The sequence below is a fragment of the Marmota monax genome, unplaced genomic scaffold (genome assembly GCF_021218885.2).
Source record: "Marmota monax isolate L192 unplaced genomic scaffold, Marmota_monax_Labrador192_F-V1.1 WCK01_AAM20220418_F8-fsc00121, whole genome shotgun sequence".
Lineage (NCBI taxonomy): Eukaryota > Metazoa > Chordata > Mammalia > Rodentia > Sciuridae > Marmota > Marmota monax.
In genome coordinates this window covers 3,677,846-3,697,855 of record NW_026693351.1, presented here as the reverse complement: position 1 = coordinate 3,697,855, position 20,010 = coordinate 3,677,846, and the positions used below count along the sequence as shown (strand labels likewise).

The following is a 20,010-nucleotide window of genomic DNA, read 5'->3' as shown; positions in this document are numbered from 1 at the left end:
AAAGATTTGTTCCCAGGGTGTAGGCTCCCTATTTACCTCTCTTATTGTTTCTTTTGCTGAGAAAAAACTTTTTAGTTTGAGTAAGTCCCATTTGTTGATTCTAGTTATTAACTTTTGTGTTATGGGTGTCCTATTGAGGAATTTGGAGCCCGACCCCACCGAATGTAGATCGTAGCCAACTTTTTCTTCTATCAGACGGCGTGTCTCTGATTTGATATCAAGCTCCTTGATCCATTGTGAATTCACTTTTGTGCATGGCGAGAGAAAGGGATTCAGTTTCATTTTGTTGCATATGGATTTCCAGTTTTCCCAGCACCATTTGTTGAAGATGCTATTCTTCCTCCATTGCATGCTTTTAGCCCCTTTATCAAATATAAGATAGTTGTAGTTTTGTGGATTGGTTTCTGTGTCCTCTATTCTGTACCACTGGTCCACCCGCCTGTTTTGGTACCAGTACCATGCTGTTTTTGTAACTATTGCTCTGTAGTATAGTTTGAAGTCTGGTATCGCTATACCGCCTGATTCACACTTCCTGCTTAGCATTGTTTTTGCTATTCTGGGTCTTTTATTTTTCCATATGAATTTCATGATTGCTTTCTCTATTTCTACAAGAAATGCCGTTGGGATTTTGATTGGCATTGCATTAAACCTATAGAGAACTTTTGGTAATATCGCCATTTTGATGATGTTAGTTCTGCCTATCCATGAACAGGGTATATTTTTCCATCTTCTAAGATCTTCTTCTATTTCTCTCTTTAGGGTTCTGTAGTTTTCATTGTATAAGTCTTTTACCTCTTTTGTTAGGTTGATTCCCAAGTATTTTATTTTTTTTGAAGATATTGTGAATGGAGTGGTTGTCCTCATTTCCATTTAAGAGGATTTGTCGCTGATATACAGGAATGCCTTTGATTTATGTGTGTTGATTTTATATCCTGCCACTTTGCTGAATTCATTTATTAGCTCTAATAGTTTCTTTGTAGAGCCTTTTGGGTCTGCTAGGTATAGAATCAAATCATCTGCAAATAGTGATAATTTAAGTTCTTCTTTTCCTATTTTGATGCCTTTAATTTCTTTCGTCTGTCTAATTGCTCTGGCCAGTGTTTCGAGAACTATGTTGAACAGAAGTGGAGAGAGAAGGCATCCCTGTCTTGTTCCAGATTTTAGAGGGAATGCCTTCAGTTTTTCTCCATTCAGAATGATGCTAGCCTGAGGCTTAGCATAGATTGCTTTTACAATATTGAGGTATGTTCCTGTTATCCCTAGTTTTTCTAGAGTTTTGAACATAAAGGGATGCTGTACTTTGTCGAATGCTTTTTCCGCATCTATCGAGATGATCATATGGTTCTTATTTTAAGTCTATTGATGTGGTGAATAACATTTATTGATTTCCTTATATTGAACCAGCCTTGCATCCCAGGGATGAATCCTACTTGATCATGGTGTACAATTTTTTTGATATGTTTTTGTATCTGATTCGCCAGAATTTTATTGAGGATTTTTGCATCTAGGTTCATTAGAGATATTGGTCTGTAGTTTTCTTTCTTTGAAGTGTCTTTGTCTGGTTTAGGTATCAGGGTGATGTTGGCCTCATAGAATGAATTTGGAAGTTCTCCCTCCTTTTCTATTTCCTGAAGTAGCTTGAAAAGTATTGGTATTAGTTCTTCTTTAAAGGTTTTGTAAAATTCTGCTGTATACCCATCGGGTCCTGGGCTTTTCTTAGTTGGTAGTCTTTTTATGGTTTCTTCTATTTCCTCAATTGATATTGGTCTGTTTAGGTTTTCTATATCCTCCTGACTCAATCTGGGCAGATCATATGACTTAAGAAATTTATCTATGCCTTCACTATCTTCTAATTTATTGGAGTATAAGGATTCAAAATAGTTTTTGATTATCTTCTGTATTTCTGAAGTGTCTGTTGTGATATTGCCTTTTTCATCCCGTATGCTAGTAATTTGAGTTCTCTCTCTTCTTCTCTTCGCTAGCATCGCTAAGGGTCTGTCGATTTTGTTTATTTTTTCAAAGAACCAACTTTTAGTTTTGTCAATTTTTTCAATTGTTTCTTTTGTTTCGATTTCATTAATTTCAGCTCTGATTTTAATTATTTCTTGCCTTCTACTTCTTTTGTTGTTGTTTTGCTCTTCTTTTTCAAGGATTCTGAGATGAAGTATGAGATCATTTATTTGTTGGTTTTTTCTTTTTTTAAGGAACGAACTCCACGCAATGAATTTTCCTCTTAGAACTGCTTTCAATGTGTCCCATAGATTCCGATATGTTGTGTCTGTGTTTTTATTTATCTCTAAGAATTTTTTAATTTCCTCCTTGATGTCTTCTATAACGCATTGATCATTCAGTAACCTAATGTTCATTCTCCAAGTGATGTATGCTTTTTCCTTCCTTCTTTTATCGTTGATTTTCAGTTTCATTCCATTATGATCAGATAAGATGCATGGTATTATCTCTACTCCTTTATATTGTCTAAGAGTTGCCCTGTGACATAATATATGATCTATTTTTGAGAAGGATCCATGTGCTGCTGATAAAAAAGTGTAACTGCTTGATGTTGGGTGGTATACTCTATATATGTCAATTAGGTCTAGGTTATTAATAGTGTTATTGAGTTCTATAGTTTCCTTATTCAACTTTTGTTTGGAAGATCTGTCCAGTGGCGAGAGAGGTGTGTTGAAGTCTCCCATGATAATGGTATGGTGGTCTATTAGACTCTTGAACTTGAGAAGAGTTTGTTTGACGAACATAGCTGCACCATTGTTTGGGGCATAAATATTTATGATTGTTATGTCTTGTTGGTGTATGGTTCCCTTAAGCAGTATGTAGTGTCCCTCTTTATCCCTTTTGATTAACTTTGGCTTGAAATCTATTTTATTTGATATGAGTATGGACACTCCTGCTTGTTTCCGAAGTCCATATGAGTGATATGATTTTTCCCAACCTTTCACCTTCAGCCTATGTATGTCTTTTCCTATCAAATGCGTCTCCTGTAGGCAGCATATTGTTGGGTCTTGTTTTGTGATCCATTCTACTAGCCTGTGTCTCTTAATTGGTGAGTTTAAGCCATTAACATTTAGGGTTATTATTGAGATATGGGTTGTTCTTCCAGCCATATTTGTTCATTTCTGTTACTAAACATGGTTTGTTTTCCTCTTTGATTATTTTCCCCCCCTTTACTGTCCTACCTCCCACTGTTGGTTTTCATTGTTATTTTCCATTTCGTCTTCCTGTAATGTTTTGCCGAGGATGTTTTGAAGAGATGGTTTTCTAGCTGCGAATTCTTTAAACTTTTGTTTATCGTGGAAGGTTTTAATTTCATCTTCCATCCTGAAGCTTAATTTCGCTGGATACACAATTCTTGGTTGGAACCCATTTTCTTTCAGTGTTTGAAATATGTTATTCCAGGATCTTCTAGCTTTCAGAGTCTGTGTTGAAAGATCAGCTGTTATCCTGATTGGCTTACCCCTAAATGTAATCTGCTTCCTTTCTCTTGTAGCTTTTAAAATTCTCTCCTTATTCTGTATGTTGGGCATCTTCATTATAATGTGTCTAGGTGTGGATCTCTTATGATTTTGCACATTCGGCGTCCTGTAGGCTTCTAGGATTTGGGATTCTGTCTCATTCTTCAAGTCTGGGAAGTTTTCTCGTATTATTTCATTGAATAGACTGCTCATTCCTTTGGTTTGGAGCTCTGTACCTTCCTGTATCCCAATGACTCTTAAGTTTGGTCTCTTAATGTTATCCCATATTTCTTGGATGTTCTGCTCATGGTTTCTTAACAGTCTTGCTGAGCTGTCTATGTTCTTTTCCAGTTGAAATACTTTGTCTTCATTGTCTGATGTTCTATCTTCTAAGTGTTCTACTCTGCTGGTAGTATTCTCCATTGAGTTTTTAAGTTGGTTTATTGCTTCCTGCATTTCTAGGATTTGTTTGTTTGTTTTTTATAACCTCTATCTCCCTGTATAGTTGATCCTTTGCTTCCTGGATTTGTTTGCATAATTCCTTGTCGAAGTGATCTTTCATTGTCTGATTTTGCTGTTTAATGTCTTCCTTGATACTCCAGATCATCTGAAGCATGTATATCCTGAATTCTTTATCTGACATTCCATCTGCTGCAGCTGTTACCTCTTCTAAAGTTGCGTTGACCTGCATTGCTTGTGGTCCTTTCTTTCCTTGTCTTTTCATACTGCTTGCGTATCTTTCCTGCAGGCGCGGGCGGCGGCTCTGCTCTCTCCTTATTCCAATTGGGGTGTCGTGGCTACCACACCGGCAGGTCACTGGGCCTGTTCTGGGCGCTGGCGGCGGCTCTGTTCTGCCCCTACTCCAATTGGGGTTACGAGTGTACCATGCCGGCAGGCCACCGGTCCTGATCCGCCGGTCGGTTGCAGGTTTGCCTACCCTGCAGGCGCGGGCGGCGGCTCTTCTCTGCCCCTACTCCAAATGGGGTGACGTGTCTGTCGTACTGGCAGGCCACTGGGCCTGTCCCGCTGGTCGGTCGCAGATCTGCCCACCTTTCGGGCACGGGTGGCTGCTCTGCTCTGCCCCTACTCCAATTGGGGTGTCGTGACTACCCCGCCTGCAGGTCGCTGGGCCTGTTCCTGGCACGGGCGGTGACTCTGCTCTGCCCCTACTCCAATTAGGGCGGTGTGTGTAACACGCGGGCAGGCTCCTGGGCCTGATCCGCCGGTCTGTCGCAGGTCTGCCTACCTTGGAGGCGCGGGCGGCGGATCTGCCCTGCCCCTCCTACCACGCCTGCGGACCCCTGGGCCTGATCTGCAGGTTGGTCACAGGTCTGCTCACCCTGCGGGCACGGGTGGCGGTTCCGCTCCGCCCCCACTCCAATTGGGGTCACATGGCCACCACACCGGCAGGGCCTGATCCGGGCGTGGTAGAAGGATCTGCTCTGCCCCTACTCCAGTTGGGGTGACGTGTGTACCACACTGGCAGGCCACTGGGCCTGACCCGCCAGTCTGTGACAGGTCTGTTTACCTTGCAAGCGCGGGCGGCGGCTCTGCCCTGCCCCTCCTACCACGCCCATGTACCACTGGGTCGCGGGTCTGCCCACCTTGCGGGTGCGGGTGGCGGCTCCGCTCCGCCCCCTCTCCATTTGGGGTCACGCGGTCACCACGCTGGCGAGCCGCTGGGCCTGCTCCGGGCGCTGGCAGCGGCCCGGCTCCTCCCCTCTGGCTCGACGACAAATTGAGGAAACTTGGGTGTCTGTGCCTCACCCCCCCTACCAGGAGACCAGCTGTTTCTGTCGCCGCTGGTATTGATGAAGTTCTCTCCTCCGCCGCTTTCTGATGACATCAGATCTCTGCCATGTTGGTATCCTATGCGAATGGCAGCCTTTCGTTCCCCTTGCCGTGCAACCAAAGCAACGGGTGAGTCCTGACCGGCCCTCAGCAGGACCCGGACCGAGAAGCAGTTTCCGTGGGCTCCTAGCCCTGGGCCAGGGCAGTTCCGGGAGCCGGAACTCGGCCGCTCCGTGCTCGGTGTAAGCTCCGATAAGAGTAGGCTCCAAGAAGCAGTCCCCGCGGGCTCAGTTCCCGGAGCCGGAATTCGGCCGCTTAGTGCTTGGTGTATGCTCTGAAAGGAGCAGGGTCCAAGAAGCAGCCTCCGCAGGCTCCCCAGCCCTGGGCCAGGGCGGTTCCGGAAGCTGGAACTCAGCCGCCCCGCGCTCGGTGTTCGCTCAGATAAGATCAGGTTCTAAGAAGCCCCCAGGCACTGAACCCTAGCAATCTGTCTGCAAGCCGCAGGCGAATGGCAGCCTGAAATTACCTGTTCTATGGCTGAATGAGCTGCGGTCAGTCGAAATCAGGGATGGTGACGTCAGCTTTCCAACATGGTGGCTGCTGGCCTCCTCTGTGGTCTGACCGGTGTGGAGAACCGAGATGGACCACTTCCTTCCCCCGTCTCAAACCCAGAATTCAGCCCTGAGTAGGGTGTTTGCACGGCTGGCAGAAACTGCAGCGCTGTATCCCTGCGTCGCTATCTCCTCGTTTCCCAGCGCGCGCTGCAGACTCTAGCCGTGGGGCGATTTGCTGAATAAGCAGTGTTACCCTCCGTGCGACAAACCTCTCGCGTTTGAGTCCCCGTAGCCGATCCTCGTGCGATGGAAATCCTTCCTCCAGGTTCCGGAGCACCCCACTATTGCTGGAAATTCCTAACAAGATAGCCTTTAGCCGTCCTGACTTGTCATACTCCCACACAGTGAAGCAGCACACGGGGGCAATGCACTCCCCTCGCCGCCATCTCTATTGCCGCCTTTCTAAGAACTTTTAAAAACACTTCTTGTAAGGCATTTGTATTGGAACTAAAACTCTTCAAAGTCTTTTTCACTTTTAATGAGTTATTTTTTAAGTTCTAGATTTTTCTTTCCCTTTCTTCTTTTAACACATTTAAATATTTCACTTCACTCTTTTTGCTTGTATGGTTTCTGAGAGGTCGGATGTACTTTCTATCTTTGCTCCTCTGTAGGTAAGGTATTTTGTTTCCTTGGGCTTCTTTAAAGATTTTATCTTTGTTTATCTGCAGGTTAAAATGACAGCCTCATGTATGTATGTACCTGGCATTTTTCTTGTTTGATGCTCTTTGACCTTCTTGGTGGTTTTCTGACATTAATTAAGGGAAATTCTCAGCAATTATTGCTTCAAATATTTCTTCTGTTCCTCTTTCTGGTATCTCATTACAAATATATTATACCTTTTGTAGTTGTTCCAGTTTTTTGATAGTCTGTTATTTTTTTCTCTCTTCCAGTCTCCCTCCCTCCCTTCCTCCCTTCCTTCCTTCCTTCCTTCCTTCCTTCCTTCCTGGAAGCTGCAATTGTCCTGGCTCAAGTTTACAGATCCTTTCCTTGGCTATGTCTAGTCTACTAATGAGCCCAACAAAGCCATTCTTTCTTCATTTCTGATATAGTTTTTTTTCCATGTTTTGTATTGGTGCACCATAGTTGTACATAGTAGTAGGATTTGTTGTTACATAGTTGTACATGCACAAAATTTAACAATATAATTTGGCCAGTATCATTCCTCATTAATTCCCCCTTTCTTCTCCTTCTTCCTGGGTCCTTTCCTTTCCTGATCTCTTTTCAATTTTCATAAGATTCCCTACCCTGGCCCTCTTTCTTTTTCCTCTTTAGCTTGCACATGAGAGAAAATATATGACCCTTGACATTCTGAATTTGGCTTATTTGACTTAACACAATGGTCTCAAGTTCCATCCATTTTCCTGCAAATGACATAATTTCATTTTTTTATGGATGAGTAAAACTCCATTGTATACACATAACACATTTTATTTTATCTATTCATTGATGGACACCTAGGCTGGTTTCATAGTTTGGTGATTTTGAATGGTGTTGCTATAAACATGGGTATGCATGTGTCATTATAGTATGTGGACTTTAATTCTTTAGGATAAATACCAAGGAGTAGGATAGCTGGGCCATATGATGGTTCCATTCTATAGTGGTTGTACTGATTTACAATCCCACTAATAGTGTTAAAGTGTTCCTTTTTTCCACGTCCTCTCCAACATTTATTATTGTTTGTATTCTTTTTTTTTGGGGGGGGGGGTTGTACCATGGATTGAACTCAGGGGCACTCGACCACCGAGTCACGTCCCCAGCCCTATTTTGTATTTAATTTAGAAACAGGGTCTGAGTTGCTTAGCACATCACTTTTGCTGAGGCTGGATTTGAACTTGGGATCCTCCTGTCTCAACTTCCCAAGTTGCTGGGATTATAGGCATGCCCCACAGTGCCCAGTTATTATTTATATTCTTGATGGCTACCATTCTGACTGAAGAGAAAGTAAATCTCAGTGTAATTTGATTTGTATTTCCGTAATTGCTAATGATGACATTTTTTTATATATTTGTTGGCCATTATATTTCCTCTGAGAAGTGTCTGTTTAGTTCATTTTTCCATTTATTAATTTGGGTGTTTTGAGTTCTTTATATATTCTAGACAATAATCCTCTGTTAGAGGGTAACTAGCAAAGACTTTTCTTGCATTCAGTAGGTTTTGTTTTTACATTCTTGTTTCTTCATTGTGCAGAAGCTTTTTAATTTAATGCCATCCATTTATTAATTCTTGATATTATTTCCTGAGCTTCTGGGGTCCTATTGAGAAAGTTGTTGTCTGTGCCTATATGCTAGAGTATTCCCCTATGTTTTCTTCTATGAGTTCTAGCTTTTTAAAAATTATTTCTTACAATTTCTCTTTGCCTAGATTATCCAAAAGTTCTTACATGTTGTTTATTTTTCTATTAAAGTCCTTAGTATATTATATTTTAAAAAGTTCTAGTCTGATAATTCCAACAATATGGCCACATATGATTCTGGTTCTGATCTTGCCAAGTCTCATCAAACTTCTTTTTGCCTTGTAGTTTTGTAATTGCTTGTGGAAAGATGAGCACAATATATTGGGTAAGGAAAAACAGTAAGGTTTGGGGGGGACAGGGAGAATTTTAAACCTGTGATTAGGTATTATAGTCTTTTTTTGGTGGGGAGGCTGTGCCCTTGGACTGTGAACTTCACAGGGCTTCCCAGTCCCACCTTCCCCTCAGTTGGGGCTGGAGGTTAGAGGGTGCTGGAGTTGGATATTTCCCTTCTATAGGTAGATTAGCTCTGATAAACCCCAACAGGTTAGGTTCTTATAAACAAGCTTCTCATGAGGGCAGGGTTTGTTAAGGGAATGAGCCAATGTATTTCGAAATGGATCCACTTCCACTTCCCTCCATTTGCGGGAAGCAAGAGTTGATTTTTCTCCAGTACTCACTGAGAGGACCTTGTGTAGTAATACAACTTACAAAAGCACTCTCCCTGCACTCCTGCTAGCCACTCAAGGAGTCTAACTCCTAGGATTGTCCACACTGAGCAATTGGTCAATTAGAGTTTGTTTTATTACTCTGCACTGGTCCCTGCAGTAGCTTCTGCTCGTTGATTTCTGCTCGAGTAAGCTGTGATTTTGTTTTCACTTCTCTTTCCCACTTTTGGAGCAGTATATAGTCCTGTGAACCTACTTCTCTGAAAAATCTAAGAATTTTTTCAGTTTGTTCATCATTTTTCCGTGTTCTATTTTTTTTTTTTTTAATTCCACACTTACTTTCTTTTAAGGTGAAGGAGGCACCTCCTGAGGCTGAGATGGTGTTCACAGCCCGTTGCAGAGCCACTGTGACCTTCCAGACCAGTGGAGACTCCTGGCGGGAGCAGAAGGAGAAGCGAGCAGCCCTGATGGTGGGCATCTTGATTGGTGTGTTCGTCCTGTGCTGGATCCCCTTCTTCCTGGCGGAGCTCATCAGCCCCCTTTGTGCCTGCAGCTTACCCCCCATCTGGAAGAGCATTTTCCTGTGGCTTGGCTACTCCAATTCTTTTTTCAACCCCTTGATTTACACAGCTTTTAACAAGAACTACAACAATGCTTTTAAGAGCCTCTTTACCAAGCAGAGATAAAAGGGGTTGGAGAGAAATGGGGAGACAGGGGAAAGAAACTCATAACTCTCCTTTTCACCAGTGATCTGGGAGCTGTCTCTCCCTAGCTGAATACTAATTACATTTTGAGAGTCATATCATTGGGCTGGGACTATAGAAGTAGCAGTGCCAAAAGCTCGTCTCACAAAGGAAAGCAAAAAATATACAGTAAGCATAAAAGTATGCTTTCTTCCCATATAGATGTAGACATTGCTAACAGATCATGTACCTTTCCCCATTGAGCAGGAATTTCACTCAGAATCCTTCAGGACAGCACTTTAGTTATTGCTAATTGGTTACAACTGACACACAAGTCAAAGATGATTTGACTTTCCTTTGTTCAATACTCTGTTCCTCAGTGAGCATCTCAAGCCTCTTGGAAGACTCTCCCTTGTGAAAGAGTGCTTCCCCCACCCTTTGAACTCAGCTTACCTTTCTCAAGACTCTCACACATCCCCCAATGGCCGTGTATTCCAATTTGCAAGAAAATGAGGATTACCTACCTACTGAATCAGACTCTCAAAGTGTAGACTGGTGATATATGTATTACATTCTCTCAGTTTTCTATTTTTTTTTTTTTTTTAAATCAGTGAGATTGTTTTCATCACCTTTTTTGCTACTCTGACCAAAAAGTTCATTTTGGGGCTCAAGGTTTCAGAGGTCTCAGTTCATAGACAGCCAGCTCTGTTCCTTGAGGCAAGGCAAAACATTGTGGCAGAAGAGCTTGGTGCAGGAAAGTAGCTGGGGACACAGCTCCAGGAAGCAGAGAGCAAGCTCCCTCAAGGAGGGAAAAATATATACCTGCCTGTAGTTACCACTGTTAATCCCTATGGGGGATTAATGCATTGATTAAATCAAGACTCTCCTAATCCAATCATTTTACCTCTAAGCCTTCTCGCTTTGTCTCACACAGGAGCTTTTGGGGGACATATCACATATAAACTACAACAGATGCTGCTGGATTTTTAGTTTGCTCTTAGACTGATTTTAAACTAAAATTTCTGGGGGATGACCCAATGCAGCAGCAATTCTTAAAACTTGCCACATGATTCCTGTGTGTGAAACCCTGTTGAGGTCTTTTCTCTGCTGCTTTACCACAAGGGACGAAAGTTACGAGAAATGTTTCCATGTTACTTAACCATACTGACTTGTATGTGTAATAAAAAGACCTTAGAGGGCATTCCTGTCTAGGCTCTGGATCATTTCTGTGATGCACACAGAGGGAAAATAATACCTGTTATAGTACTACCAAACACCAACAAAAGCCAGGTGTGGTGGTGCATGCTTATAAGCCCAGCAGTTTGGGAGACTGAGACTGAAGGATTGTAAGTTCAAAGCCAACCTCAGCAAAAGCAAGGCGCTAAGCAACTCAGTGAGACCTTATCTGTAAATAAAATAAAAAATTGGGCTGGGGATGTGGCTCAATGGTTGAGTACCCTTCAGTTAAATCCCTAGTACCCACCCCCCAAGAAAAAAAAAAAGAAAGAAACCAAACAATACCAATAAAACCTGTAGGCTGAGTTAATTATCTTGACTGAAAGACACCAAGACAACCATGTTCTTAGTAACTGTAGCAACTATAAAATCTCAGTGGGACATAGCAAGTGGAGCAACTATAAAATCCCAGTGGGACATAGCAACAAGCCTTTATTTCTTGCTCCTTCATTTGTCTATGGCTGGTCTGCAGTCATCTCACCTGGACTCTTCTGGTCTTGAAAGCTGCAGATCAGGTTTAGGTCTGCACCATGTGTCCCTCATACTTTTTACAACAACAAAAATCTTCTCAAGAGAGAAGGGCAAGATGATAGGCCACACAAACACCTTTTCAAAACTCTATCAATGGTTTTAGTCAGCTTTTTGGTCACTGTGACCAAAAGACCCAACAAAAATAACTTAGAGGAAGAAAAGGTTATTTTATTTTCGCTCATGATTTCAGAGGTTCTGTCCATCGATGGCTAACTCCATAGCTCTGGGCCTGAGGTGGGGCAGAACATCATGGCAGAAGAGCATGGTGGAGAAAGGCAGCTCAGGACAAGACAACTAGGAAGCAAAGAGCAAGTTCTGCTCACTAAGGACAAAATATAAGCCCCAAAGTCATGCCCCCAGTGACCTACTGCCTCCAGCCCCACCCCACTTGCCTACAGTTTACCACCCAGTTAATATCTCAGTGGATTAACCTACGGATTAGGTTAAGGCTCTCATAAACCAATCATCTCACTTCTGAATATTCTTGCTTTGACTCACACATGAGCTTTTGGAGGACACCTCATAAATAAACTACAATCCTAAAGTGAAGGGATGGGGAAGTATATTTCAGTGCCATAACAAAGGAATCTACTATGAGGGAACTGATGAATATCAACAAAGAATTCAATGCTCAGTACTTAAAAAAAGCAAAACAGGAAAAAAAATCAGCCTTATGTGATAGCACAAACCTGCAATACCAGTAACTCAGAAGGCTGAGGCAGGAGGATTGCAAATCAAGGACATCCTAGGCAAGTGAGACCCTGTCTCAAAACAGAGCTGGGGACTATTGCTTGGTGGTAAAGCATCCCTGGGTTCAATTCCCAGCACCAGAAAAAAAAAATGTAATATAGAAAGCATAACTCCTGTGAGACATTTGTTTCAGTTGTATTTTCATCTGGATTTTTTTTTTTTTTTTTGGTACCAGGAGATTAAACCCAGGGGTGCTTAACCACTGAGTCATATCCCAACCCTTTTTATTTTGAGACAGAATCTCACTTAGATTTGCTTGGAGCCTTGCTAAGTTGTTGAGGCTAGCTTTGAGCTTCTAATCCTCCTGCCTCAGCCTCCCCAGCCACTGAGATTATAGGTATCTGCCACCATGCCTAGCTCATCTGGATTATGAGTGATCTCTAACTGGGTTCCCTGTAGCCTGTAGGCAACACAGCCCCAGAGGGATCCCTATTAAAACGAGGCCAGAACATATCACTTTTCTACTCAAAATCCTCTTGTAGCTTCCCACACAGATTCACAGATAGTCACCAAACTCATCTGGATATGCTTCTACCCAGGGCTTTTACACTTGGTATTCCCTATACTTGGAATTTCCTCACCCAGGTCTCTATGACTTACTCCTTCACTAGTCAGTGACTGAGGTCCTCCCTAGCTTCTCAATATAAAATTGCCACCACCACCAAAACAGACATTCCTGACCCTCCTTCACTGATTTAATCAGTATGTTGAAGAAACATGACTTACATATTTCTTTCTTTTGTGTCTTCCCCATTGGACAAAGCTTCTAGGAAGGCAGGTTCTCTTTTCTGTGTTTTTCATTTCTGTATTTCGTGTTTGACAGAGTAGAAACTCAAATATTTGTTGGTTGAATGCACCAGTTAACAGGGATTTTTCTCATTGAACAAGAACATGGAAGCAAGTGGGACCAGGTTGGCTCAGAAGCTCATCATGCCTTCAGGGAGCCTGATTCTTTCCATCTTTTCAGTTGGTCAAGCTCAGTGTCTAGATGGTGAAGTTGCTCAAATCTTGTCATTTCCTTGACAAATAAACAGAAAGGGCAAGCAGAAGCTCTCCTGATACAATTCTGGCTGGTTATTAGCAGGAAAGTTTTTCTGGGACTCCTCAGCAGTCTTCTCGTTGTTGGTCATGACTGGGTTAGACATCTATTTATAAATCAACCTTGGAAAGTAGAAACGGGATTCTCATGCCTTTTAGAACAGCTGTTATGACGTTCTCCTGGAGCTGAACGAAACCAGAGTTCTGTTGGTAAAGAAAGAGGGGTGGCGCACACTTGAATTCCAATGAATTGGGAGGCTGAAGCAGAAGGACCACAAGTTCAAGGCCACCCTTAGCAACTTGGTGATGCTGTTTCAAAGTAAAATACAAAAAGAGCTGGGGATTTAGGTCAGTGATAAAGTACTCTTGGGTTCAATACCCAGTGCCCTCCCACACCAAAAAATAAACAAGGGTGGGAAGGATCACTCACAGTAGATTTCCATTCAAGATTGGAGTGGCTTCTGGAAAATGTTAATCATTCCCATTGGGCCATGGCTCAGAGGTACCATCCCCATGTTTTGTACCCCAAAAGTCAGGAAGCACAATTGCACAGTGATTCTCATGACATGCAGGCAACCCTACAACGGGGTTTAGGGTTCTATCGTCTTCACAGTCCATTTTCTGTCCCTGCCAGGCCAACACACTCAAACAGTGGATAGGAATGTTAGTCAATTTTCTGTTGCTGTGACAAAATACCTGTGAAAATCAACTTAAAGGAGAAAAGACTTAATTTGGCTCAGAGTTTCATAGGTTTCAGCCCATAATGGGCTCCTTTGTTTCCAGGCTTGTGGTAAGGTAGAAGAGCATCATGGCAGAAGGGTGTGGCAGAGCACAGCTACTCATCTCATGGTGGCCAGGAACTGGGGGTGGGAGGAAGGGGTCAGAGACAAGATATAACCTTCAAAGGCAAATCCCCAGTAACCTGCTTCCTCCAGGGGGGCTCCACCTCCTAGTGGTCCATTCAGTTACAGACTCATCAATGGCTTAACACTTTGATGAATGAGTGCCCTCAGGACCCAACCACTTCCCCAAAGCCCCACCTCTGAACATTGTTGCACTGAGGACCAAGCCTTCAACACATGAGTCTTGGGGGGACTCTTCATATCAAACCATAATAGTGCCGAACCTGCCTCAGTGTCTCAGCTCCTCAAAGCTATTACATCAGAGGACAGTCCCTTCCACACTGGCCTATTACCACCAAGACCCAAGCAAGAGACAGTTTTACTGCTTCTGACTCATGGGCTTTATTTTGCTTAAGAAAGTACATTTATGGAACTAGAATCCTTTATTTTTTTTGAAAACTAAACCAAATTAAAATTTAAAAACTATTTATTTTTGAAAAGATAATACATGTACATGGTACAAAATTCAAAAGGTACAAAAGTTATACAGTGAAGTTATTCCCACCCCTCTTCCCAGGGGCAACCGAGACTGCCAGGTTGCTGTATAACTTTCCAGAGATATTATATGCATATGCAAGCAGACACGTATCATAGACATGAGTGTATGTGCTCACATACACGCACAATCTATAAGCACATTTTTTTTCCATTCCAAATACTAGTATACCATGTGCCTTTCCCCCCCACTTAACCATGCATCTTGAAGATCATTCCATGGCAGAACACATACAGCAGCTCTGCTCTTTTAAATTTCTGCCCCACTATAGGAACTGGCCATAACTTATTTCACCATTGCTATATATTGATTGACAGTTCCCAACTTCTGCTATCACAAACAATGCTTTAATAAAAATTCTTGTCAAAGGAAACATTCTTAGGTGTAGCACTACTGGTTTGAAAGGCTGTGCATTTGCACTTGTGACAGGTATTGTCCAACAGTCCTCCAGAAGGCTGTATAATTCATACTTCTGCCAATGCTGCATCTGAATGCTGCTTCCCATAACCTGGCAGCATCATCCCATTTCTGGCTTTCATGTGGCTGAGACATTTTCTACCAACTGACCTTTAGATTTCATGAACTTTTTGGAGCAAAAACATACTCACGATCTTAGATGACATTAGTGTGTACCCTTTCTCTTTTCCTTGCCTATTCTGGGAGAAAAAAATGTATCTCTAAAAGACCCTCTGAAAGTTTGAAAACTGACACCTTTTTTCATTCCAACTTTCCAGGTTAGAGAAGAACACAGTCAGAGAGAGATCGTCCTAGGCTGATGAATAGAACTGTTGGCCTGTTTCAAACTAAGCATAAATTAGAGGAAAGGTTAAGTCTAAATTTTGTTAATACAGGGATGCAAAGCTGTAATTTGGAGAGGCACATTTATCCTAGCATTTCCTGGCTTTGAGCCAGATGCCAGAGAGACCACAGAAAGACAGACAAGGTCCCTGTTTTTATTGCCCTAACATTCCAGAATTTAGGGTGGGCAACAGAACTCACAAAGGACTAACTGACATTCAAACAGTAACATGTGCCATCAAGACAGATAGCAAGGGATGGACAGAATATGATCAGGGCCAGAGACCAAAATTAAATGGGTTTGTATGTGTATTAGGTGGTCATGGAAAACCACAGCCCAAGATCTTGGAGGGGACAGAGCTCTATGTAGAGGAAACAGCAGAGTAACAGCCATTTTAAGGGCATGAACTTGGTCCATCTGAGGAATTGAGACAGGCTGATGTGGAAGAATCAGAGTATTCCCTGGGTTGTTAACTATGCTGCAGACCAGGTACTAAATCCCCCCAAGGATCTTACACAATATATTTATTATGAGAAGAAAGGAGACTTCTATCAATTACTTTTCATGTAACATTTCAGCCTGTTTTCATGTGATATAAAAAAGTATGCTCTAAACTGAGTATAAAAGACCAGGCGACTGCATGGAGGATACTGAAGATGCATCAAGCAAGGCACTTCCCTGGCAATGCCCAGCCACAGAGACAGATAAAGGCACCCATCTCACTGGGATCTTTAGTGTACTGTTCTGTATTAAGATGTTCTACCTCATGGCCAACATGGGCCACAAGGAAGTCATAGAGCACCTCCTTAAAGTGTTCTTCCTCAAAGCATGCTGCAAGCCAACTACCTGTGCTTCCCACAAAGGACTCAGGCTCAAACTGTTAAAAGTTATTGCTAGAATGCCTAATTCCCTCTTAAACTGACCATCTGTAACCTGCAGAGTCGGCAATACAAGACCACATTGAGGCAGCAGAAATCCATGCAGCACAGACCTCAGGTCACAGCTGACTGTTCCAAGTGCCCTTTCAGACAGGTCTACTCGGCTCACCATAGATACGATCAGAGCTTGTCAATGACAACCACACGGGTATAGCGTCTTGCGAGGTAGTGAGAAGGCTTCCTGAAAGCCTTCCCCAGCCTCTGCTCAAGGTTTTTAGGAGGTCCCAAGGGTTTCAGTATCATGAGGCAGTGTTTCTTCAGTTTGGTGAGGTGGCAAGGCCCAGCTTTTCTTAAAACAGGGACTATGAACCAGAACCAGTTAAAACATGAATGTTAGGCTCTAAGCTTAAGGCTAAAAAACTTTGATTGTGTTCTTCATTAAAAGAATACATACCCTCTTGTGTGACTTGACAAGTGTTCTCTAACATACTGCACCTCCCTCTAGTGGTGTCAGCTCACCTGTTATCCCCAGACACTGAACACAGCCCAAGGACAAAAACAAAATGTCCCAGGTATCGCCTCATGAGCATCTAGTCCCATTCTGCTAGTAGCAGCTGAGTTTTGTTTAAACCAGCCTCATGTACTCCATGAGAAACGTGTAAGAGTGAGGGGAGTCCCTGACCTAGAGGCTTGACAACCAGCTCTGGGCAGCCAGCCCCAAGAGCAAACTCACTGCTCTGAGCAGGGAAAACTGCTTACTTCCTGGGGAAACCTGTTTTCTCCGGAAGCATGCATTTTATAAAAAGTAACTTAAGGTTGTTTCTACTCTTGCTTATAATTCTGGAAAAGTCTGCAGGTTGTGCAAAACACAACATTGTTCTATGTATATCTGGGCACAGGGAAAGACATGGCTCTGGGAGGACCTTTGCTGTCATCTCCAAGTGGTTTCTGAAGTGATCAGGACCTCAGGGCATTTCCTGAGCCTAGAAAGCCTGACTGCACCATGTAGCTAATGTCCTAATTACTCACAATGGCGCTGTCCCTGATGCAGGTTGTCTGTAGAAAACAAAGAAGTCTCCAGATTGCCTTCTGTGTCTAATCCAAAGTGTTTAAGCAATGGAGACTAATTTATCATTTGTATTAGGCCTTGTGGTTTAAAAAAAGAAAAAGAGCATCTACCAATGCCTGGCTATACTAAAACCAAACAAAACTCCTGAGAAACACAGCTTAAATAAAATACAAGTCTCCATTTAAGGCTTATTGGTTACTTTGAATCACTTACACCATACTTTCCAACCAACACAGACAGGTGAACTCCACTACCTCCAAACATCACCTGCCCCTGCCTCCCTAATACAAATAATCACATCATCTCCTACTGCTCACAAAGTTCAGAAAACAGGGGCAGAGGTGGGGGCCTACAAGCTTGTTGAGAAGGTTTCTCTGAACTTGAAACAATTTTCAAACATAATCAAACTGCTGTCTCCTCCTTTCTTTAAAGTCCCACCTGTTGTTTTACAATTACTTGCTTCAACTAAACTGAGCCCTTTTAAAACCCCACATAAACACCCCTCCAGGACCAGCGGAGGTGGAGATGCACACAGCCAGGAAGTGCCTGGCATAGAGAAGTGCCAGTGCAGATGCTGCTGTTCTCACCCAGCTCATCTGGAAGGCTTTGCTGGCACCAGCACAGACACACTGATGGTGGTGTTAAGCCAGAGAGATTTTTTTTTTTTTTTAAAAGCCTGTATACTTAGACCTGCATAATCACATCCATTAGGGAACTAAAAATGAGCACAGTGTTTCTGTGACTGTGCTGAATCCCTCACTTGCCTGACATGTTCAAGCTTTTATGTTTTATGGTCCAAACCTGCTGAACAGTGTACATGTGCAAGGTTCATGAAGAAAGGAATAGAAACCTCACACTGAGGTTTCCTGACCCTGACTAGTCATCAGACTTGAGAGACAGGGCAGGAGCTTTCGAGTGCTCACTTCCAAAAGAAAGCCAACCTCTCAGCTGCCCTCCACCATCCTCCAAAGTCTGTTCCCAGCCCATCTCTCCAGCTGTTCTTTAAAGCCTCCTGCAGAGACTGGCTCATCCCCTTCCCCACACCCTTCTGAGATTTTAATCATAGTGCACCTGCATTTGAAACCACATTCCTATCTTTGCCCAGCATTCTAACATCATATCCCCCACCTTCAGATCTAGCCCAGATGCTGTCTCCCTTCCTTTCTGCACAGCCTCCTGCTCTTCCCTTCCCAGTGGTACCTGCTCGTGGTCTTTCCCTCGGCCTGCCCCAACAGCACTGCAGTGTAGTTTCCTTGCTTTGGCCACAGTGTAGAAGGATAAGACGAGGGGGATGAAAAAGCCCATTCTTGTGTTGCCTGTGGCTCGAATGAAAATCAGGACATGGAAAGGTGTAATTCTTATTGAATCATCCTCAATATGAGGCCCATTGTCAATTTTTTTTGACATGATCTTAAGTACATAAGAATTAAACCCACAACATTGAGCTTTCAATCCAGTTGCTAAGTATATCATCCAAGCCTTCTGGCTGGTACTGATATCTTGAGAACCCAGGAACAAGGCACCATGCAGGTGAAAGGCCCAAGTGACGAACACTCACATGGGCTGATCATTCATCCAGCAGCCTCTTTTATCGAAATAAATCTCAGATGAGCCACGATCCAGGGTCCTGTGAGCTATATCTGCTCCCTGGGCCACTTGCTGGATGCCTGGCAGTAGGGGAAAGAGACTGGGTTTTATACTTTGCTGAATCTCCCTCAGTATTTATTTCTCAGTGGTCAATTAATATTTGCTGAATGAAAGAATTCTTCTTTATTCAGAGAGTCCAGACAAATACAGGTACCTTCATAAGTGCAATGTTACTAGAGAAATAAGTTGAATGGACAGAGAACATAGACAGCCCAATTTCTTCATAGGTGATGGGTCATATCCAAGCTAATGCTTACACTGTCTGATTCCATCAACAACAGCCAACAGAGATGAAATGGAAGCAGATAGGAGAAAGAAACCATCCATGGAGTTGAAATCAATACACCTGCATCTCTCTACTGTTGCTTTCAGAACCATTTCATGATCTTGTAGTGGATAGATGTGGCATTAAAAATCAATCAGTGACATACAAAAATGGCTGGGAATGTTCAGGAGGCCTTGGCTTTCATCTTGGACAGCAGCATCTCGTTCTTGCGGCCCTCCTAGAGGAGAAGCAGAGGGAGAGTACAGAGAGAGGCAGTGACTATATTACCATCCACATGGGGCACAGTCTGTCCTTCCCTCCAATCGCCCAGGAGACACCTGACTAACTAAACTAGACTTCTAGCACATGTCTACCAGCAAGGTGAAATCTGGTGACTTACTGACCTTCAATGAAGATATATTGATGCTCAGTTTCTGGACTGTCAGACTAAAGATGTGAGAGTTAGGCACTATTATTCCAAAAGACCTCTTGAAGGTTCTAAACTCTTCAAGGGACAGAAGCCTATTATGGTGAGAAGTGGGAGAGGCCTTGAGAAGGAAGCCCTAGAGAATGTGGTAGGCAAAACACTATAAATTCTTACCCTAGCAACAATGAAGGCAAGGGGTATTCTTGATTTTAAGAATTAAATTTATAGAAAACAAGATGAGATGTATTTATCAAGGGACATTCCTTCCATAGTACTGAAAATGAGCGGTACAAAATCTGTGCTTACAGAGGGATAACACTGGGCCTCTTGTCCTGTGGCACAAGTCACCTCATTCTCTTCTTTGAACATCTTCAAAAGCTCCCCACTGTGCCTTTCCTGTCCCCCTATTCCTACTGGCCCTGACAGCTCAAGACAACTTCATCTTCTAGCAAATGTCCAACACAGCCCACCCTTTCCTGGGCTGGGACACAACAATCCCTGTGTACAGCTCACAGG

The 20,010-nt window shown here is 43.0% G+C and overlaps 2 protein-coding genes across 4 annotated transcripts in view; one reads left to right on the top strand and one right to left on the bottom strand.

Moving 5' to 3' along the window:
- The window catches only part of LOC124101101 (5-hydroxytryptamine receptor 5B), a 38,223-nt gene extending 27,566 nt beyond the window's left edge, over positions 1-10,657 (top strand). For both annotated transcript variants that reach the window (XM_046456818.2, XM_046456817.2), the window contains exon 2: positions 9,124-10,657. In XM_046456818.2, the coding sequence (XP_046312774.1) occupies positions 9,124-9,459 (336 nt within the window). In that variant the 3' untranslated portion in view covers positions 9,460-10,657. The remainder of the gene's footprint in view (positions 1-9,123) is intronic.
- Positions 10,658-14,322: 3,665 nt separating this feature from the next.
- Positions 14,323-20,010, bottom strand: part of Ccdc93 (coiled-coil domain containing 93) — an 85,380-nt gene continuing 79,692 nt past the window's right edge. For both annotated transcript variants that reach the window (XM_058583284.1, XM_046456828.2), the window contains one exon: positions 14,323-19,305. In XM_058583284.1, the coding sequence (XP_058439267.1) occupies positions 19,252-19,305 (54 nt within the window). In that variant the 3' untranslated portion in view covers positions 14,323-19,251. The remainder of the gene's footprint in view (positions 19,306-20,010) is intronic.